A 23,212-nucleotide genomic window follows, 5' to 3' on the forward strand; every position below is an offset into this window, starting at 1 on the left:
AAAAAAAAAAAAAACATTTTTCCTAACAGTTTACAGAGAGAGCTAGTCAAACAGCAGCATGATGCTGAGAGAGACCGAGAGGAAGAGATGGAGGGGGGGAAGAGAACAGGAACGAGGAAGAAACATTTTTGGGTTCTTTGAATGCACTCCTCAGGTTATCTGTCAGCGCCGTCTGCACCAGGGGAATACTTTCTCTGGCAGAAAGTGGATCTCTCTCCCCGACACCTCTCTCTGCCTCACAGAGCCGCTTGCTGCTATTAATAAGATCGGCTAATAATGTGCGCACGTACAAAACTGCTGCGCATACACAGAGTTTCTATGATCTCTCCAAGATGGGCAAAGTCAAAATTCCCTAAATCGCGCATTTGCAAATTAGCTACCAACAAGTTTCTGACATGTTTCCACTTGTAAACACGAAGCCCTGCGTGCTCGGTACTTCCTTAACTTCAAATTTAAAGGTTAAATATTGCACCTTTATGACATCTCCTATAGCATGTGCTCGTTATTAATTAAAAGCTGCATTTTCTGTCGGTGGTTCTGCTCAGAGGCGCTGCACTGTTTGTGTGTATAAATGTTGCACCGACGAAATAAATCATTTTACATGCCTGTGTTTATATTCACTGAAGCACGGCTGGCAGTAATTGGAGGGGGGTCACATTAGGCACGGGCACTTACAGTGATAGATAATATTGTGTTGATAGCTGCGAAGCCTCTGACGCAGTCGGGAGCGAAACAGAACAGTCAGCTGTTTTACACAGCACCTGGAAAGCGAGGAGTTTTTAAAAAACCGTAATCACTTTGTAACAGTTAAAACAGTCGATGCCATTCAGAGGCAAACAAGCTACTGTAATCAGCCTATTTCTTACGCTCACAAAGAAACAAACATGACAGTTGCCGCGGCTCGTAAACCCTTCATTCTTTTCGGATTTCGCAATTATGCAGTGATGATTCCCCGTGGATTTCTCTCGGAGGCCGTAACATACAAACACGAAGATTTAGAAGTTATGAGGGCAAAAGCTAATCACATAAACTACAGGCTTGCTGCATAATGAGCGAAACCAGCTGCGGGAACGGAACTCCGGGGACTTTGTTTGGTGCTTTTAAAGACAGCAGCTAAATGTGTACAATAACGTAAAAATGTTCATTTGTTTTGAAAATACTCCAATTAAAATTGAATAGAGCTGAAAAGAACTAAATATATACGGATCTAATATTATCAAGAGGACAAACATATATTGTTTATATGAGTACAGCGGTAAAGAAGCCCATAAGATTTTTTATTATCCTACATTTTTGTGGGACATGAATTATTCTCTTTTGTCTTTTTCTGTTAAACAGTGTGAGTCACGATCTACAAAAACATTTGTTTTTGACATTCCCATTTCCAAAAACAACTAGAGTCTAATTTCTGCAAGCTTTCAAGACAAAACAGCTTCAGTGTGTCCACATAAATACCAATTTGCGAGTTTAAATGTTGGTGCGTTGGCCATATTATGTGTCCATACCCTCATTTTTCCGTTGCGCACCGCTGCTCCCTCCTCGGCCAGCCTCAGTACGTACAGGTCCATGTTGTACTCTCTGCCTCCCCGCAGGCTGAAGCCGAAACCTTTGTTGTCCCGCTCCAGGTCCACCGAGTAGAACTCTGAATCCTGACGGGGGTGGGGGGAAACAGGGCCACAGATGGACACGAACAGGGAGAGGGACGGAGACACATTAGCGGCAAGGTCACTTTTTGTGGTTTGGGGTTTTTAAACGCGCGTCTTTTATGAAGCCGACTCCGGTTTCAGGCGCAGGAGGACAAACGCCACCTCCAGGAAAGTCACACACATTAAATCGCTGTGCCAGACTCCCTCTTTCTTTCTGCGCGTGTGTCTGTATGTGTGTGTATGCATATGCTCAGGTGTAGGGGTGCTGAATTATTGATGCACTGGGCTCTAAGCAGTAAACAGCGAGAGACAGACCGGGCACCACAATGACAGGCAGACAGTCTCTGCAGCTTTGTCTTCGTGTCCTTCTAATCTCCTCTGTGGAGGGATCAATGTTATCTGGGAGAGCCATCTTCACAACACCAGATTAATTCAGCGCTGAACACAATGGACTGAGGAGCTACTTTGAAAGTAAACAGGCTTCCCTTAATGCACAGACTCAGCTAACACCAGCAGGCGGTTGTAAAAAGAAACCAAACAAAGATAAATACATTTTTAAAAAGCCTGTTTTTTTGTCCTTGGTCAGGTGGGTGGGTGTATTAGTCGGAGGGGACAGGGGATGAATGAGTGTTTGGATGCTCTAACAGTATGAATGGATGTTTGAAGAGACAGCGGGGATGCGGTGAGGAGAGTGGAGTGCTGCGGTGAGCAGGTGGGCGACTGGAACGTTCTTCCTTACCTGTGCTGAATCTGTCTGGGTGATGGTCTGGGGCGGGGGAGCTGGTGGCGCTTTAAACTCGTAAGACTCCTGTTTTGGTTTGGTGTTGGTCCTGCAGCAGAATAAAAACAGACATTTCATCTGAGGAATTTCATGACGAAAGACCTGATTTTACAAACGTCAGTATTTTCTTTTTTTTTTTTTTTTAACAGCGTACTTAAAGTAATCATTTATCCTGTGTGCTGCTCACCTGGCCTCGGGTGCAGCCTGTTGCTGAGCTGTGTGAGTGGTGGTGATAGTGGCAATCTTCTCTGCATTTGTCAGTAAAGATGCATTTGATGACTCTAAGGGAGGTGGAACAAAACAACTTTATGAAACAAAAAAAAAAAAAAAACTTTTTATGCATTTTGAAAATCCAAGTAAAATTCTATGAAAGATCATTTTTATAACAAATAGGTTAGGTATCAGGTGTTTCAGAAGATTTGGTGGTTCAATTAAACTTTTTTTTGTGTGCGCGCACTTGAGGGTATTCATCAGCTGTCAGCTACAAACATTATTTGACCCACCGAGACCCCAGCAGCTCCCATCACCGGCTTCCTCAAACACTTAGCCGAGATCCAAGCAACCAGGCTAAAACAGCAGTTTGTGCCATCAATCATTCCTGTCAGGGTACTTGTCGCTTCTTATTTCCACCTGAAAGACGTCTCATTCTGGACTGGAAGTAATCTCCTATTGACATAAAAGCTCCTGGTTATTCTGTCTCTTATCTCTGCACTGATGGAATCAATTTGTGTCATTAGCGAAGCGCACAAGATGACAAACAAGGCAGTCGCTACTGCTGCGTTAAGAAAACCCTCTCCTCCGTAACAACTTAATCTTTCGAGGCTATCTTCATGCACCTAGAATTTGAGAGCCGCTTCATAAGTCAGCCCGCGGCCATTTCTCTCATGGTCAGTTTCCCCTTTCACCTATTCATCGTTTTCTCCTCCATCACTCCGTTCGGAGGCTTTTAGCTTAACCCTTCAGTTACCAGAGGAGGTACAAGGATTACTAAACAAGCTGAAGCGTGGGTGGGATAACCTCTCCTTTCAGACTGAACATGAAGATGCCATTAAATGTTTTAGCTTGATCCTCAGCATGATAACTTTGCAGCTTCATAATTGTCCCCATTAACTCTTTTTACCCCTCTATAACAAACTCCTCCCACTCTGCTCCATTTTTCTCAAACAAATTAGCTTTATTTTCCCTTCTCTTGTTTAAAACCATATGCAAAAAAAGCACTAAAATGCATCTCTGACCTGAACCAATGAAAAACATGAGACACTTAAAACGAAACAAAGAAACTCGGTAAATTGTACCCAACATGCAGTAAGTGCTAAAAAACCTTAATGATTCATGTCTACCTCCCTTCTTTCATACAACAGAAGCCATAAAGTGTGGCGAGCCTTGAATTTATGTTGTGGAAACTCCCTTTCCTGCTGCAAAAGCCCATTTTTTTCGCTCCCACACATGGAAAAGAGTGAGCTGAACCTGAGTTCACCTTGGAAAGTAGCTCCTGCTGTGGTGCCTGCATCAAAAACCTCGCCGACGGGACTAATCCTCACAGAAATAGGCAACCATTTGTAAACAGAAGACAGAGAGAACAATCACTTCGGCTCACACTTCGAAAGACAAGCCACAATTTTTCCCTAACACTCTCTTCTCTGCCTCCGTGTCAGACGGGGTCAGTTTGTTTGACACATGCTCATAAACACAAACAAGAATTTTCCGATAAAGCCTATCTGGTTATTTCTTCTTTTTTTTTTCCTCGACGCCTTCTCTATGCTCTGTGTCTTGTTGCAATTTTGGCTCACTGTTCTCATCAACTGCTCTGGAGGAAAAACAGGACCAAAAAAAAAAGTCCTTCTTCATCCAAAAGAAGTGAGCCGGAAAAAAAAACGATCGGCGGACAAATGGCTCCAATTTCTATCAGTGCGCTAGTTTGACAGGGAGCATCTCCTCCCTCACACATACACACATGAGCTCAATTAATCAGCATTTACAAACGGATGCCTGGGTGATCCGTCAGCGCGAAGATGAGCGCTCTCAGCTGCTCAATACAACATGCAATGTGCGCAAAGTATTCTTTAAAACCAATTTGACGGATGAGACACACCCTCGCATATAGAAGTTCTGCATCGCTCTCTCTCCGTTTTCTCTCTCTTTCACACAAACAAACACACAGACAACTAAATTACTCTTGTGCGCTCGGAAAGCACGGGGCACGCCAATGGCAAAACTGCAACGGTTGGGAAAACTCCCGAATAACTCCAAAGAGGCATTTCCATCAGCAGCGCGGGGGCGTTTCACTAACTTTGAAAACGAGTGAAGGAACTGCAACTCTTATACAACACACACACATTATAAGGCTTCAGATAATTGACTAGCCTTGTCTCATTTGATCTGATCTGACTCTGATTGTCCTAGTATTTTATTTGCTAAATGTGAAGTTAAACCTCAGAATTGTGTCCAAGAATCTACAAAAGGATAGCTGAAGCTGTTGGGCAGGTCTGTCAAACAGTAAAAGGATGGCTGTGGAAAGATTATAAATATATCATAAACTTGTGATATTGATGTTTTAGTCGGTGAAATATGTATTACTGCAGACCCGGCTCGTAATGGCTGCCTTCCGCGATGGCGGTAAACGGAAAATGTGCTGACAACCATCTAACACAGGTAATGTAAAAAAATAAAATAAAATCAAGCCTTCCTTGAGGTATTGCACGTCGCCTGCCACTTTTCTTTCCTAAAGTTTCTCAACTTATCTTGAGAGATTCAATTGCTGTAGCTGTTTAGGTCGGACCTTAAATGTAACTTGTCAGGCTCAGAGTATGTGTTGTGAACGACTCTTTACTACTGCATCAGGTTTTAGCTCAATAACTGTAACACACTGACTGAGTGAGAGCCATTTTTCTGTTTAGGTCAGTTGGCTGTGGTGGCCGTCTTGAAATGACTCCAAAGGTAATCAGTTGTAGATGTACATTCAGTGAGTTTCATTAAAATGTGTCTACTGGTTCAAGAAACTTTGGTTACAGACAGACACAAACACAACGGCTAAGGTCACTATCGTCTGCCTTCACCGTTCGGCGGAGGCCGATAAAAAGGTATCTAATCCGATTCTGCTTCTCCTAAAGAGACGATACCATAAAGCATCTCAAAAGATCCAATTTAGCAGCAGTTTATAACAGGAAAAAAAAGGGTTTTAAAGCAAATAAAACAATCAGCTTGTAAAGTTGAGTTTCAGCTGCTGTTCCGGACTCACCGTCTCCAGGAATGATGCGCAGCGTGACGGTGTTCCCTGCCTCCTTGATCAGGTTGACGATGTCAGAGTGGGACTTGTTGGTGATGGAGCAGCCATTCACAGCCAGGATGCGGTCGCCAACCTTCAGCTTCCCGCAGCGGTCTGCTGGGCTCCCCTCGATAATGCGCCCTATTTTGTGAGGCATGGCCACACATGCATTTCCAGCTTTCGGTCACCATTGACATGTCGGGACGCGTGATTCAGTGTGTGCGTTTAACGGGTGTGTGGAGGAGCACGTTTGAAGAGGTGAAAGAAGAAGAAGAAGAAGGGGGGGGAAAAAAAGGAGCAGAAAGAGAAGAACCAGTTGAGAGTTAATTCCCCAGCAGCCAACAGCCAGCAAAGCCAAAGAAAAAAAAAAAAAGACAAGCGGATCAAGATATATCAGGGTAAAATGCAAGCGTCGGCAAAGAAGGCCAAATGTAAATTGTCTCTGCAAAGAAATCTGAGAAAGTACCACACTGCAGCTATGAAAATCCCCTTCTTTTTTTTTCCTGATTAATCACAGCAGAATCTGAACCCCAGTTCATATCCAATCTCGCATCCTCTTCTTTTATGAAAGCGTCTCCAGTATTACTGGTCTTAAAATTGTGATTAATATATTACCCAGCTTGGCAGGAACAAGCTAATGGGGTAACAAGTCTGCAAAGCTACATCCCAGATCCTTGTACCTGCAGGATGTTGGAGACGACAAACATACATCAGAGCTGACATCTCACCAACCACCCCGAGGTGTTCTCTTCCTCTGTCTGCAGACTGATGCATGCAATCAATCTCTCCTCACTCTGCTTCCTTTTTATTATTGTTATTATTATTATTCACATAACCCGTGCCTCATTCTCACTACTTTTACTCCAGCACTAATTTTTCCCCCCTCCAAACCCATTTCTGTCTGATTAACTGGATCTAGCCGAGCTTTAGGCTGTAAAATATTGAGTGCCGAGTGTGAGGAGCGAAATGGGAGTTTTTACATGTTAAATCAAAGCAAATAAAGCTCATCTGCAAGCCCGTGCCTTCTGCCGTGGCCTGTGAAGGGGAAATTTGCCGCTTTGTGAACCACCGTAAGAAGCCGAGCGATTTTAGATTTTCTTCAAGTCTACTCACAGCAGCAGAGGCGAGAGCACAGAGGGCAGCGAAGTGTCGTAGTAATATGAGCAGAAGCAGAGAGGCCAAGGAGTGCAATGCATAGAAAAGAGACCACTGGCTTGTAAAAAGCATCAGTTTTTCCGCCGAATTCCTGTATTTACGAACGCGGCATCGAAAAAGAGCGCTGACTGTGTGGCTGAAAAAGCCAGATGTTTAAAAGCAGTTCTTCAAAGTGATTCTGAGCGACGGACTCTTCCCTGATTTCCTGTTTGGAGAACTGCATCCTCATTAAGTTGTTATTAGGCTTTTTGGTACCAACCTGCTCAGCTGAAGCCATTTAAATTGAGCTGAATAATATAAAGTGTCTTACGTAAGACCCACTTCACTTGTGATCAATTATGAAAGCTTTGTGAGAGTGGAGGCGCAGCTGCAGGGAGAGAAAGGGTTTCAGTGTCTTGGTTTGACAGGCTAAAGCGAAAATGCGAGAAAAAAAAAAAAGATGCACTTCTTTGAAGGTTGTTGATACTGATCAGTCGCGACTGTAAATAGCCACAATCTGTGCAGACTGTCAGGCTGTTAAGAACTCAGTGGTTTTTAAGAGAGGATACAAAAGAATTCCACAAAGAAGACAAACAGATAAAAGGAGCCCTAAAAGGTAAGGAAAGCTGTCAGGTGTGTTTCAGGTTTTGCTGAGCAGAACGGGTCATATTTGCATGGAACGTGAACATAAATGTGTTTTGTTTTTTTTTTGGTCGTTTTAATTTTGACTTATTTGAATAGTCCAAGCAGAAACGTGAAGCATCGCTTACCGAAGGTGGTGCCCGCTTCAGGACGCGACACTGACGAGACGATGACGAAGCCGAACCCCTCGTTCTCACCGCGTCGGATCTCGACGTCGTAGGGCTGCACCGCGGAGGAGGCGCCGGTGGAGTTGATGGTGGGGGGCTGGGAGGAGGACGTGGTGGCAGCCGTGGCGGCGACCACAGAGTTCCCACTAAGCCCCGCCGCGGCGCCGGTGCCGCCGCCGCCACCGCCTCCGCCGCTGCCGATGCCAGAGGTGGAGCCGCTGCCGGAGCTGACGGTGTTGAGGGAATTCTGGCTGCCCTGCAGGGTGCGCCTCCCGATATCCTCCGTCAGGCTGGGCGCCTGCGTGCTGCTGTGGTGCGAAGACGCTGGCGATGGAGGCACATCTCCCTCTGCTTTAACTAGATGCAGGAGAGGAGAAGGAGAGACGAGACTTTATGGAAGAAATAAAACGGACGACTATGCAAACAAAACAGATACAGGAAGCAGAAACTGTCAAATCAAGAGGAGAAATTACGACAAGCTGATAAAAAAAAAAAAGTGCCTACCACTGTTCAAGTAGTTCAGAATGATGATGTAGAAATTATGCACAACGAGGCAATAAAACTTCCAAAACAACTAAGAACCTTTCTCTCCTAACAGATAGTTTATCTTGTCCTAATAAATTGAAGTCCGTTAGAGCGCTTCGGACAGCAGGGCCTCTTCAACAATCCCTTTTCTGATCTATTTCAAACAAAAGCCGAACTGAAGACGTGGTCTGCCTGCTGAATCTGGACGTTTCATTCCACATTTCATTTCCTGTTCAGCTGCTCGACGAAGGCGCCTCATACTTTCATCGCTCTGAGGTAGACGGGGAACAGCAATGCACTAATGTCTGGTGCCGTCATTGGGCCAAAGGTTGACCACCCTCTCCATCATGTTTATGGGCTTTTCTTTATCGCCTGCTGAGGAGCAGAATGGAGTGGAGGCGAGATGAGCGGCGTGACAGCAGTGATGTGTGTGTGGGTGGGGGGGCGTTTGCTTGTTTGAGCAACTGACCGCTTCTACATCCAGACTAAATCGGAGGAAGAAGAAGGGCCAACTCTAGCATAGAGCAAGCAGGGGCCCCAGGCTGCTGATAGAACTGTGGTTAAAATAAATGTGGCTATAAATGTGGCCCTCGGTAGTGCATTTCAGCAACAGACTACTGTGCTGCAGCATCAAACACTGTGAAGACACGGGTGTCAGGAGTCGAGCTGAAAGAAAAATCTGGCTAGAGAACCGCACTGGCTGAGGATCGAACCGAGCTGCTCCCTCTTACCTGCGTAGCTGGTTTTGCGTTGCACAGTGAGGTTAACGTGGCCCTGCTTGGCGGCCTGCTGCATCAGTTGCACCACCAGCTGATGTGACTTGCCCACCACCGCTGTGCCGTCGACACATATGAGCTCGTCGCCGGACCGCAGGCGCCCGTCCTCGTCCGCAGCGCCGTACTTCACTATGTGGCCGATGTAGATCTGGGACGCGTGAAGAGCAGAATAATAGGACTTTCACAAATGGATCCCAACTCATTTGCGTTTTACACATTAAAAGAATTTAAAGGCTTTACGAAACCTCTCAGCAGCCACAAGCATGCAACATGCTAATCTTTGGCAAAAAATTGTAAAACTTCACTTTAGCTGTTCTACAGAGTTTCAAATCATATTTTTCTTCAGGAGACACAAAGTAGAAACTACGATTGCTACTAAATCAGGAAAAAAAACAATAACTGTGACTTTTTAAATAATAATAAGAAAATAAGGGCCTATTTGCAGTTAATGGTTTTGGTCAGATCGAACAGAAAATGTGAAGGCAGTTTCTCAACAGAATTTCCCACTAGTCTTTGGAATATAGCTCCTTTTCTTTATTCAAGTACTGAACCATTGTAGTTAGAAGACTGTAAATTTTAAAAGGCATAGTGTAGATATAGAGCATTTTTAAAGCACATCGGAAAGATTTAAGCTGTAAGAGATGAAGAAACTTTAAGAGACTCACAGGTTCTCCCGGCTCATTGCCTCCCAGGATCCTGAAGCCGAAGCCTGTATCCTTCCTCCACAGGAAAATGTCCTTCTCCTGGAAGTCTGGAACTGTGAAATCAACAAACCATCGACGTTTCAGCACAGCACCACTCATCAAAAAGTAAACTCCGTGTCCCTGCACTAGCACAAGAATAATGGGCGTTAGCACGTTGGTGGACATTTTGCTTCATCCTCTTAAATTTTATGCTCATTATAAACAGATGCATCTACTTTTTTTTTTTTAAGGTGAGTTAAGGTGTTCTCATGTCAAAATGTAAATAACTCTCCTCTTAGCTGTTCCAGCTTTGACATCACACGGCTCAAAGCAAGAACGAACGTACAACTGCTTCATCAAAGATGGCACAGAATCTATTTTGGGCGAGGATCCAAATTACAAAGTCAAAAACAAACAAAAAAAAAAAAAAGAAACTTATGAAGAGTCATGCTTGCTTTCAAATAACCGAGTCCCTCCTTGGTGCCATAATTAGAAAAATAAATAAATAAGACTAGCTAAAGCTCTCTTCTGATGCCTGAAAATAGTAAACTTTTCCTTTCATCTTTTTAAAGCCTTTGTAGTGACACTTTTGCTCGGCGGAGAAGTTTAAAGAGACATCACAATCTTCTTTATTCTCTAAAGTGATGTGTGACACGCAAAGCGTCCATTTCTTCTACTGTTTATATTTGGGCTGAACTTTCTCCTCGTCTGAGGCTCTAACACGTGGGACAGGGGGGTGAGGGGGGGCAAGTTCACAGTCCATTTGTGCCCCGAAAATCCAGAGCAGAGCGTCAGTGTGTGGTAGTAAATCGAAAGGTGATGTTGTATAGAAGAGGCATTTTCGCTGCAGAGGCTGACAGCTCATGGATTATGTAGTGAGAGAGAACCGGGGGCTCAAGAGGTTACTAGATGCTTGAAAAGAAGAAGAAGGAGGAGGAAAAAAAACGAGGGTAATTGTGATTGTGTGGTTTTCTTTCTTTTTAATTACTATCCTGTCTAAAATGTATTCAATAAACAAAGACAACGTCTCAAATAGTTATTAACGCTCAATTTTCATTGGATCTTTCAACATTTGGGCGACGCCGACATGAAATCTCATCGGTTGCTTTTGTAAATAAAAACAGAAAGCTGCGGCGTGCGTATGGACGCGTTTAGTAAGTTTGCCGCCGTGTTGTACTCGCAAACGTGCATCTCTGAGCAATCTCCCGGAGAGGTTTTTTTTTCTTTTTTCCCCCTTTCTTTCGCCCGCTCCAATCCCGACTGCACTACTGCCAAAAGCCGCAAAAGCCACAAAGAAGCAACAGTGTGGCGGACGATGTACGAGGCCCGTTCTCGATCTGCTCCTTCGGTCAACAGTTGAAAATCCACGCGGAGCGGAGCCATTCCTTCTAATCCATCACACGGATTCTGAGGACAAACGGGCAAAGTGTGAGGGGGGGAAAGGCTAACTGTTGCAATCTATTCCTGCACTCAGGAGAGTCGGCTGCACACCCTGCCACTGCACGTTAATTCATTCATAAGTGATCCCTATAGTGAGGTAATTGGGCATGTGCGGACATTTACAAAAAAAAAAGAGACATGTCGAGCTAAATTAGTCTGAATGGCTGAAACATGAAGGAAATTAAATTGGGAACATGTTAAACCCAGTGATAATCAATATGAAGCCTAATAATACATGAACAAGTCTTTGATTACATTCGGCTTAGCTTGTTTTTTTCTTTTTTTTTGGAGCGGTTTAATGCTGTGCGAGTTGGGTTATTACTGCAGATGGAAATCATTCAGTGCCGTTTGCTGAAAGACCTTGACTTTAGCAGCACATGACATCACATCAGATGTGAATGTGGAGGAACTGCATTACCGCGGCCGAGGCCTGAGCCCCGCTGAGCGGATCCTGGGGGATTTTAGAATGTGAGCTCGCAGCGGCGTGAAGAGGAGGGGAATTTGCACCGATTGGCACAGGCCAGCTGACCCCTCTCCCTCCAGGTGTTCCTTCTGACCACTGTGTACCTGAGAAGCCACACTCTTCTGTAAATACCTCTCCGTCTCAAATTGGCTTCTCTCTACTACGTCCAAATTAACATGTTTCTTTTGTTTCTCATATCTACATAGATCATTTCTATTTGTACTGAAGTCACTCGCTCGGGCAATTTGGAAAACTCCTGTTCAGAAACGATTTTCTTGTTACTCTCCCACCTATCTTTTTTGAACTTTCCATTTGAAGACAAATGATCTTTTTCACAGGCCTCTAAATAATGAAAAGCCTTGACAAGAGGTGCTTGGGCAACTGCTAAAATGCTCACATATCAGCACTCAGGCTCTGTTTTTTCCTCACCAAACCCTCTCCCTTTTATTTCTAAACTTGACAGAAGATCTAAGGCCTATTCTTATTAATTGGAGCTATCCACTCGCAGGGAGAAGAGAAGAAAGAGGGTGTGCAATCCACTGACATCCACTCCGCTATTGCTGCTAATTACGCACTACATGCCTCTTAAGGGAAGTCGAAGCAAAAGCGTGTCTGTGGCGTTAGTGTCCAATTGGACTGAAGTGGTATCATTAGCCTTTAAAGAACAGGATCACAAGGACGGGGGAAACCTCTGCTTCACATTTGTCCATTCAAACACGAGGCATTTTTCTCTAACGACAAAACAGTGGTTTATCGCTGTTAATCAGGCAGCTGTTAACATTGAAACAAGCTGAACTGTAAGTAGTGCAGTCAATAAAAACTAGTTCCACGGTCCGGTGTGTTGCTGTAGGCAGCAATAAGTGACTCGGAGGAGTATTTGTGTTCGTACAAGTTGAGTTAAATGGGGAAAAATACATTTTACTGTGAAAATACTGCGAGTCCTGCAGCAAAAGCCCTGCTAATTTCGAGTTTTTAAAAAAAAAAAAAACTATTCTGCTTTTTAGATTTAACACTACAATCTAAATTACAAGTATGTATTTGAACAACACCTTTAATACGTTTACACTTTTGTAAATTTTGTTTATTAGAAGAATGTCCATACAAAATGCAACGCTAACGCTAAAGCTTAGCATAAAAGTTGTCAGCAAGGGGGGAAAAATTACCTTGACCTTTCTAAACATAAAAAAAAAAACAATTTAACAGAGCAAACTCTTACTTTTCATTTTAAATATCACCTATACAAGTCAAGTCAAGTTAACTTTTCCCCCAAGGGTTTGTTTTTTTGTTAGCTACGCTGGGCTAATTGACTCTGCTGGCTTAAAGCAGTACCTCTGAAGTTATGAGGTGTGATTCTGTGAAAACGTTATAAACAAATAATATACTCCCTGTTGTAGACAGCTTCTTGAACAACTGAAAAATTAAGTTTAATTCCAGAGCCAGATTGACAAGCTAACGTCTAGTCCAAATGAGACCAAAACCAAAGTGGATTGATGCTACGGTCAATTTTTGCAAAAATAAAAATCGATAACATTCCTGCTGGGAGAGCACCAGGCTGCATCAGAAGTGCTACAGCTTGCTGCTGCTGCCACTATTTGTGCACTGTAAGAAAACAATGTAAATAACTGTGAAATATGAAATTGATGATGATGTGAAAGTTTATAAAATGTTCAAAGTTGGAGTTGTTTTGGTCTTGACCTTTCTTGGACTAGCCATTAGTTTATCAACCCTGTCAAAACTAACCTCTGCTTCTCCAAACTCAGGTTTATAAAGCCATCCACAACAGGTAAGATAATTGTTCAAAGCATTTCCACAGAAGTCCACTTCAATAGATCTAAATGCTTGTTTGCATATTTAGTCACTGGTTTCAATCCCCAAACACAGAAACTTTCTTTTTCATTATATGCTTAACATAAAATGGTCTCTTGCACATGATACTCGATCCTTTTTAATTTGAAGACAAAAACCAGTTACTTACATGCAGGACTACCTTCCCAAAACCTGCTCCTGAGCAACATCCAATAAAACTACACCATAGGTCTCCACCCAGCACCCCATGCAGCCCTCCTCCAACCGCCACCAAAAATCCATATACTTACGCCTACTTTCATACATGCTCCTGGACTGGGCCCAAATCTTAAAGGGGTCCGGTTTTCTCTGGATGGTCCCGTCTCCTTGGGAGTCCTGGGATGGGAGGCCAGGCAAGGGCTGTGAGGGGGCCGGGGGAGCGCCGGTCTCACTGAGCGGGGGTGCCAGGGACGAGTGACTGGGCGACTCCGTGTGAGCGCTCCGGTGGCTGGAGACGCTATGCTGGGAGCTGTTCTGACTGTCCTTTCTCGACAATTGCTGTTGGAGAAGTAGATCAATATCATTTGACTCCTTAAAACAGGCTTTGAGGGAACGTGGAAGATTAACTCGGAGTTGACAGGCAGGTAGATAAAAAAAAAAAAAAAAAAAAAAACATTTAAAAGGTTATTGCATCCTCAGCAGCACATCAGAGAGAAGGATCGGGGATTGTGGCTGGCGAGAGGAGAAACAAGGAGGAGGAAGATATGAATACAAAAGAGTTTTCTGTTACAGTTCGATAAAACAGTAACAGCGGCTTCTCTTTGGGGTAAAAAAAAGCAGATTCTGTCTTGCTGCCTTAATCAACGCAAAGAATAATCAAGCTGTTTTATTCATAGAAATCCTTTTAGCTTACAAAGATAGATAAGGAAAAAAAAAACCTCAATGGTTTCTCATGATTAAGTCATTCGACAATGAAATAAAAACACAATGGTTCAATTTACAAGGGAAGCACTGCCTATTCCTTTTGTTTAGCACAGGAGAGTGTTTTAACAGGGAGAAGAAAAAAAAAACTGCAATGCTGGCTGCATATGGAAAGAAATTCTCTGTGAATGAAGCACTTGTGGGGTTTGAAACAAAAGGAGGATTTTACTGGTGCAGGTCCTCATAAATTGCACTCAGACCCTCAATTACATGGACACTTAAACACTCGCTGAAGGATCGGAGGTGTTTGAGGAGCACATACAGTTCCGAGCTCAAGTGCAAGTACACTTCAAGTTCAAGTTAAAATCCTGTTCATCATTCTCGTCAAAGCCCGTTTTCCTTCTTTCTTTTTTTTTTGTTTTACAGTTACATCTTCATTGTCAGTCGGCAGAATTTGCACCGCTGTGACGATTTCAAAAAGGAGAGCAACAAAGTGAAAGAGTTACAGGCAGAGCACGAGAAGGAAGAAATGTTTCAGAGAGCGAGAGGAAAATGACAGCAGCTAAGACTCTTCATATCATGTGACCACATATTACTTTGGATTTAGTGGACAAAAATATACCGGGAAGGGGCGGAGGCAAGTGGCTCATCGGCTCTCAAGTATCAAAGTGTTTGGCCTTCAAAGTGCAGCTACGTCTTCAATAAATTCAGACTCATTACTCACTGAATCTGCCTCCTACACCTCTGCAATTCATGTTTATATTCATCATGCAAGTTAGACATAAAAGAAGCTTGATGCTCTTGGAAATACTAAATGTGAGCTGCGGCTTGCACTTCCTGTTGTGACTGTAACCTCTATGGCTTTACAGGGGATTAAAAAAAAAAGAACCCTGACAACTGTGAAGGCATTTCAATAATCAGACATGCAGCTCTTGTTTAGTGTTACAGATTTCAAAACCAACCTTTCCCCTTGAACACAAAATTAATTTTGATTTACTTTTGTTCCATCAAATAAAGTGCCGCCTCCATTAGCCAATAAGGCAGTATTTGCTTTTTTTCTATTTGTCTCCTGATGCAGACAAGGTCTAAATCCTGCTCCCCTTTCAAATGAAAACCTATATCTGCCTCTTGATGGATTCTCTTAGATTTGACCTTCCGCAGACACTGTGTTCTCCTATAGTGTTTTGACACCGGTCTAAAACGTTGGTTTCTCCTGATTCAATAAGTTCTTAGAAGACAAAAGACGAAAACAAAGGAGAAAAGAGTTAGGACAATGAGAGCAAATACTTGCCTTAGACACAACTTAATCTGGGCAACAGTCAAGCCAACTCCCTTGATGAGTCACAGTATTAGTAGCCCTACTTTAGTTTGTTTTATTTCACATGATTAACCTCATGCAGCTAATCATTATGGTCGTGCATTTATCCTGTTATCGCACTCAGTTTATCCATAATGTCAACTATGTTCTAGAAGAACACCACCACCATTACGTACCCTGCACCAACACCATAAGACCTCAATCCCAAAAACTTTCATCCCCTCTAAATAACGTCACATACCATCCTAGTGTAATCTCTGTACGGCGGAGCCAGCCCATAACGGTCCTGCGAAAATAAAAATGTAACAAATACACGTTCAGTCAGACACAGTGAAGGGAAGGGGTCCCTCGGCACAGACGCTGCAGAACGAGGCCGTGTCTCTGCTGTGATCACACATTCAGCTCGCACACCGCAAACTTAGCACCCAGCGTGATGCGATCATCAGCATGTTAGCAACCCAACTCACGCGGCGCACCAAAGCCCCTCGTCCCATCCCCCGCCAGAAAGGGGGGGCGCGCGGAGGAGGGCTCGTGCAAAGCTACGGGGATCCACCCCCGCACAGCGCCGCGCACCCCCCAACCACCCACCTCCCCGTCTACAAACAGGTCAACAACATCAGCACAAGTTACGCCACATGGGGGTGGGGGGGGGGAGGCTGGGATAAGGAGGACGGAGGCGAGAGGCAGGGAAAGTGAGCGCGGTGTTCCTTTGCACAGATGCACACATGTAGATCTAAGAGTAGTGGATGGAGGAGAGGAGGGTGGGAATTACAAGGAAAACCAACAGCTTACCAGTTTGGGGCTCTTCTTTGCAGGTGCCACTCCTGTGAAGCCAGACAGAGAAGAGAAAAAAGACAAAGGAAGAAGGTTACCAATGGAGTTTGTAGTCCATGTTCACATAAAAGGTCAATGCAAAAAAATTAAGGTAACGCATAAATATTCCTAATGTTGACTCCCAAACAATGTCCAAACAGTGTTCATCTAGCCCTCAAAGCCACTCCGCTCCTTTCTTTCCCTGCTTGGCTCCTTTGCTTTTGCCCATCCGCGGCTGGCGTTTGAGGAGGAGGAGGTGGAGGAAGAGGAGGAGGAGGAGGAGGAGTGGGGCCAGCCCCAAGGGCTTACCCGGCGCTCGCTAAACCTCGGCTACCCATCAACACATGCATGAAAGCCAGTGCGTGTCGGAGGGGAGAGAGTGTGAGCTCAGAGAGAAGGAAAGAGCGCTGGACAGCAATTAAACCAGAGAATAAAGAGAGCGGAGTAAAGAGGAGAGGGAAAAAAAAAAAAAAAAAATAGCGAGCTTTGTTCTGGAGTTCCTGGCCGTAGGCATTACCCATGGAGAAGGAGTCCAAGATACTGAACATTAAATTATAGGCAACCGTCAGTTCCCCTCTTACTGAGACCATCTTCCTGTGTCCGCTGAGCGCTGCGCTCCGCTGTCGAAGGCTCCAGCATCTATAGGCAGTTGACGCGTCCTCCAGGTCTCTCCCTTTCCTGCTGCCTTTTCTTTTTTTTTTTTCCCCACCCGTTTTCCCTCTCTCTCACCTCGCTGTTCACTGTCCTCCCTCCCGTTTCTTCCCTCAGCATCATCAGCCTCCCTCCCTCTCTCTCTCTCTCTCTACACTCCATCTCCCTCTCCCTCCCACCCTCACATGCTGGTAAACATCTATTCAGCTACACACACACAAGCGTGTGCGCAAACACACACCGAGGGGCAAGCATCAGATGGTTTTATGCAGTAGTCCCGACACAAATCAAAGTGTGCTTGAGGTATGACAGACGTATTTCTGCACGAGTGAGCAGTGAACAGGAAAAAGAAAAAAGAAAAAGCATTGCAGAAATATCATTATCGCAGACAAGCGCGCGCGCAGAAAATAAGACTGACAGATGACTGAAACACCAGCACAGGCGTGAATCCACACGGGCAAAGTCGCTCCACAAGCACATGACCGACCTCTACCCCTCCCCTGATCCCTCTCTACCTCCACTCTGCATGAAATTAATGGTTGTATAAACTTATGGAAATGAGAAAAATCTACAAGACAAAGAAGACGAAAAAAAAAACCAACAACACAGGACTTGCGCTTTTGTTTGCTTCTCTTCTATTAAGATTCAACAATAAGTGGACACCTCTAACAAACAACAGATGTGTGAAGCGCACATAAAACTGCACGAGACGGAGCCGTTTCTTTAAGGAAAATGGGCCATCGTTGTGCCGATCCTTTGGGGAAGCTGACTTGATAAGATCTTTCGCACACACATGCTCTTGTCTGCTTTATCTTTCAGACATCTGGCTTCATTCACAACTGACAGCGCCAACTGTGTTACGGCTACAACTTTCTATAGCTTTCCTTACTATCCAGCGGCTCCCTTCCTCCAATCCGTCTTTGTCTTTTTCACCTGCTTTCCCCGCGTAGAACAGAAATAATTCATTTGGGAGCGCCAGCAATGCCTTAAACAAGATGCATGATCGTGCTGTCACTCCAAAGGTACTCTCTCTGGGCAAATGATGCTGTCAGTCAAGATGCCATGGTTGTATTTGATTATCCTTCAGCTATGAACTGCAGCGGATCTGCTGCTGCCTCTTAGAAATTCTCCCAGCTTCGCAATCACACTCACTAATAGGGAAAACAGACACACCCAGGGAAGTAAATCAACTGATTGGGAGATGGATCAATTCAGGAATTTATGACGCAAAACAGATGTTCGAATTACCATAGATTAGACTCAGAAAATCAGCCACACAAGCTAGTTACAATCTATTTTTTTACTGCCAGGTGTAAAAAGCTATAAAAATATATCTTTTTGTAAACTAAACGATTGATTTTAGAAAAGGTACAAAAGTCAACGTTGCATTTGTAGGCAGAAGCTGGTTCTCCTGGATTTTGTGCGTCTGTAGGCGAAGCAGCAGAATGTGTTTGAAGCTCGCACATCAAAGGTATTGTGGATGTTTGGACCAACCTCCATACCCAATTACATACAAGGGGAAGGAACGAGTGGTTTTAGACACGTGGGCGAACTGGCCTGCGCTTCGACAACCCTGAGCGAGAGCGCTCAGCAGGATCCTTTAGATGGGGGGGGGGGGCAGAAACGCTGTGGGGCCGTCCAGTCATTCTCCTTAACTCTGAATGTTAGCTGTCAATTGTAAGGTAACATGCGGTCTTTATGATTTATGCCATATGAAAGGAATATCATGTGTGCATATAAAGCCAAAATAAATGATATCAATAATTTTGTAAACTTCATTAACTGAGGCAAAAACTAGGCTTTTTTTAACTATATAATGGAGAAAACAAGAAAAACTACACATAGAAAAAGGGCTGGCAACGTCAGTAACAGTGCGTCTACAAACAGGCAGACTATCGAAGAAGGCACTGCCTAAATATCTCAATTTGAACTTATTATATTGTGCAGTACTGGGTACACTCTAACAAGCATTAACATACCTTCTGCTGAATAAAATGCACAAGAGGAACTGTTGCACCAACCCGGCAGCACAGCAGTCACTAAACGGAAGACATTACTAAGCAGATTATGTTGTCTGTCCACAGTGTGTGTGTGTGTGTGTGTGTGTGTGTGTGTCTGTACACAGTGGTAGAGCTCGCCTCAGAATTATGGCCTCCAACAGGCAGGTCCATCTGTCACCGTGGCGATAGTACCTGGTGACTGTGGAGACTGACAGACTGTCTCCAAGCAACAGTTGTTGTGGTGAGCTGCTCTCTGCTGTACAATGAATAAGCACCGAGCTCATATCAGCCGCGCACATCAGCCGCCTGCGTGTCACAGCCTAGGGAGTGCAGCTTGATTTGGCTTCTTCTGTGTGTGCAAACACGAAAACTTCACGTGACGGAGGAGCATAAAAGGGTGACTAAATACAATAGCGCGCGTTAGAAAAATACTCATTTTGCATAAAAGCAAATGGTGTTTTATCCTGAAACGTGGTCTCCTATGATTTTCGACAGCAGGGGTGAAATCCCCCCCACCTCCTACACATGCACACTTCCACCCAGAGGGTACCCCGAATGCAGGCTGTCGGCAGAGCATTGTCATGGAAACAAAAGGCGATGCAGAGGTGGAGATTTACTACTCACTTCGTGGCTACAAAGGGCTGAAGACATGGGAGATTGGTGGGTATTGAGGGACAAAGTTGCTCACCTTAGCCCCGTGCAACAAGCAGTGCATCGCAGGCTCAAGCCCCCAGCAAGACAGAAGTGACCACTGGTGAATCATGGGCGCCTAGTTGGCCGCCTACAACCCCCACATCGTTGGGTTTTTTTCCGGGACTGCATTGCTGTTTATTACGGTGCCACTGGAACGTTTGGTCAGCAGAATTTTTTTATGCGAAGTGGGCAAAAAAACACTGCTTCCTGCCCGTACAGTGAATTGATTTCCTGCTTTGGTCTGCACAGGGACCCATCATCAGCGTTTATCTCTTTCTAATGGATGTGTACAAGGCTGGCCGCATCAAACTGCCATTACGAAACGTGCATCTCGGTAACTATGACTTTGTTTATGTGGATTGCGTAAGTTCCCGTAATTGCGTTTGTGCCGATCAGAGTGTGTTCTCAAAGGGCGCTGATCTCTTTAGCGGCGTATGACAGAGGGGGCACTTAGAAGCTGCTGGGTGCACTTGCCCACCATTATGTCAATAGGAGCTGTCTTGTATGACAATGATACGCTTACGCTTTCACCCTCCTTAAGCTGCATGAATGAACAAGAAAAAGGAAACGCATTTCTATGGGTACACAAAAGGTGCGAGTAGAAATCCTGTTTTGACGCTATATATGCGCTGTAAATGAAAGTAACCTGAGGTCTTGACCATGCCTTTGAATCTGCCTTCTTTTTTTTTTTTTTTGCAAGGATGTAAGCAAGCAACTGAAGGATCAAGATGTTCATCCAATATGTTAAAATCTGTGACACAGTTTCGCACCTCTTGTCTGTTCCAGCCCTGTAACCTGTGATTTTTCCATCTAGTGGCACTGTGGTCGGACAGAAAGGATCCATCATTTCTCACTGTGTGAGAAGAGGAGTGTGAGGCCCTTTCGCCCAGCAGGTCTAATGTGTCACGGCTGATTGATGAGTCACGAAGTGAAGAAGGGGTGAGGGGTGGGGTGGGGAACTAGGCGCAGATCGTCATTGGAGTTTCTTCACTGCTGCTCCTTTATCATCACTGCAATCCTCTGACATGTCTCCATCCTCCCTTCTTCCTGTTTCGCCCTCATTCACTGCAGCCACGAATCCTCCCATTTCCTGTGCTTTGCTTCGAGCATCACGGGCTTCGCTGGGTTCACCATGGCACCCGCTTTGCTTTTACGAAAATAAATACAACTAATTAAATAGACTTCATTTAACTGTTATGTTTCAGAAATTCTCCTAAACAAGTTCTCCCTGACAGCACAGGAGCAGCAGAGTACATCTCCCTGTGGACTCTCTAACATTTGCACCTCCTTAAAAGGAACAACGATTGGGGGGGATAAAAATAAAAATCAGCACCTCTGCAACGGCAAGACATCAGGGCCAAAATGAATTATGTGCACGTGCAGAGCATCAGTGGGGGCACGAAAAGACAGGCGAGGGAAAATGAACCCATTAGAGCAGTGTAATTAGACAGATGAAAGAACGATGTATCATAAAATACAGACCCAACTGGAGTCATAAATCATTCCTGTGTGGTTATGAAAAGTACATATTAGTAGGAGGAGGTGCCTAAAACCACTGTCTCCTGCCACCATAACATCCCTGAGATACTGAGGTATGAACTCCTCTACAGCTGTGAAGATCTGTGTGGGATCTGCCACCAGCCATATATACCAGACCCTTAAAGGGATGGTTCAAACTTTTTGAAGCAAAGTTTTGTGGAAAGGTTCTGTACAATAATTGTCTTACCTGTTGAAACACTTTGAACCCTTATTTTGGAGAAATGTAGTCTAATTCTGACCGGACTGATGAGCTAACAACTAGTAAGAGCAGGGCCAAGACCAAAGTTATGTTTTTCTATTCTGAATAGAAGTCCAGTTGCTTTTATATTTTTAACCCTTCATATTTAGAGTGGATTTTATAATATGCATGGGTTAACAGGGGCAGCAGCTGGCTGTAGCATTTCAGATACAGCCTGTAACACTTATGGCTGTAATAGAATAACTTTTGTGCCATAATAACCAAGTAATGCAAACCTGATGATATAAAGGTTTATTTAATGGTGTTCATGATCTTGTCAAGATTGCAGATGTTTAAAGATGTCAATCCACTTTGATCCTGGTCATGCGAGGACTACCCATTAGCTCGACAATTTGGTCAAAATTCAATAATTTCTCCAAACTGAGGTCGTTCAATGAGCCATCTACAACAAGTAAGATGTTAACAATTCATAACCTTTCCACAGAATCCTTCAAAGTAACTGAACTATCCCTGTAAGTCCTATATGTTGCCCAATGGACCCTCCATGGCTCACTTGTCTTTGTTCAGTTTTTAACATAGCTGCAATGTTGGATTGAGAACTAGCAACTTTTGTATGCTAAATCTATACCTCAGACTCAATTTCATTTACATCTTGTGTAGATTTTTGCAAATTTTCAGAAGCCACTGCTTTTAGAAAAGACTATTTTATGCTACACCATATACCACTTTGTGAGCGACAGTGTTTAGATACATGGTACGGGCTAAAGTGACATCCACAAAAATGGCAGGACCTAAAGTTTCTCAGCAGACCATGACCAAAAGTATCACACAATCCCCAATGACGTTGCTCCTCAAGATAAAAACCAAACACAAACACTGGTTTTGCGTCAAACAAATCCTTTTTTAAAAACTAAATGTTCACTTGATGTCTAATATACTCCATCCACTGTTGGGTACCAATGAAACAAGACGTTTCAGTTCCTACAATGGTATGGGTCACTTGCTGTGGGTTAATTTCACTTCTGATCAGCTGTTTAGAAGATCCAAACATATTGCATCATTAAATAAAAAAAACAGTAAAATCTAAATTTTCTAAACCAATTTTCTGAATTAATCTCCTTGGTTTTACCTTAGCTGCAACCCCAAGGAGTTTTTCACCATTTGATCCAAAAGAATTACAGAAAACTGGTTGAAAGAAGCAGATCTTCACAACTTCAGTACACTTCAGACAGAAAGGGATTTCCAGCTGTTTCGACCTCCTGCCACAATCCTTTACACAACTACTGAGTTTGTGTCGTACTAATGTAAACGACAAATCATTTCAATGACCTGCACTTTATAACCCACCTGACTTAATTTACTGTCTAATTTTGCATGAATAGTAGATATTAAGGCTGTACAATGTCTCAATATTTTTAATAAGTACGTCTGACTAAAGCGTAAGAATATGAATAAAATACCGAATTTCCAAACACCTTGCCCCCAAAATGGTGTTGCTTTAACAGAATAATCACATTTCATGTCTGAAAAGAACTCGTGTAAATATCTAAAATCACTATCAATCAAAAGAAAGAAAAATGAAACACAAATGAGATCAAATTTTATCCGAGCACACCGTTCCTTGCGTAGAACGAAAGCACACGCTCATTCACATTTTCCCACAAGTCGAACTGCGTGCACACCGAGAGGAAAAACGGGCAGGCGAGGAGGGGCTCGCAGTAGCACAGAGCCGCCTTCCTTAACGAGTGTGTTTCTTCATCTGCCAGCCCTC

General features: G+C 43.9%; 1 protein-coding gene across 14 annotated transcripts in view; it reads right to left on the reverse strand.

Annotated features, from left to right (window-relative positions):
* The window catches only part of magi1b (membrane associated guanylate kinase, WW and PDZ domain containing 1b), a 120,990-nt gene that overhangs the window by 5,083 nt on the left and 92,695 nt on the right, over positions 1-23,212 (reverse strand). For 8 of the 14 annotated variants that reach the window (XM_017429964.3, XM_037975326.1, XM_017429962.3 and 5 more), the window contains 10 exons: positions 16,339-16,370; positions 15,788-15,832; positions 13,619-13,865; positions 9,602-9,693; positions 8,892-9,084; positions 7,597-7,992; positions 5,666-5,869; positions 2,615-2,708; positions 2,386-2,476; positions 1,506-1,649 (listed from right to left, as the gene is read on the reverse strand). In XM_017429964.3, the coding sequence (XP_017285453.1) occupies positions 1,506-1,649; positions 2,386-2,476; positions 2,615-2,708; positions 5,666-5,869; positions 7,597-7,992; positions 8,892-9,084; positions 9,602-9,693; positions 13,619-13,865; positions 15,788-15,832; positions 16,339-16,370 (1,538 nt within the window). The remainder of the gene's footprint in view (positions 1-1,505; positions 1,650-2,385; positions 2,477-2,614; positions 2,709-5,665; positions 5,870-7,596; positions 7,993-8,891; positions 9,085-9,601; positions 9,694-13,618; positions 13,866-15,787; positions 15,833-16,338; positions 16,371-23,212) is intronic. The other 6 variants (XM_017429966.3, XM_017429970.3, XM_017429965.3 and 3 more) reach the window with 3 other exon arrangements.

Source organism: Kryptolebias marmoratus, linkage group LG4 (assembly GCF_001649575.2).
Source record: "Kryptolebias marmoratus isolate JLee-2015 linkage group LG4, ASM164957v2, whole genome shotgun sequence".
Classification (NCBI taxonomy): Eukaryota; Metazoa; Chordata; class Actinopteri; order Cyprinodontiformes; family Rivulidae; genus Kryptolebias; species Kryptolebias marmoratus.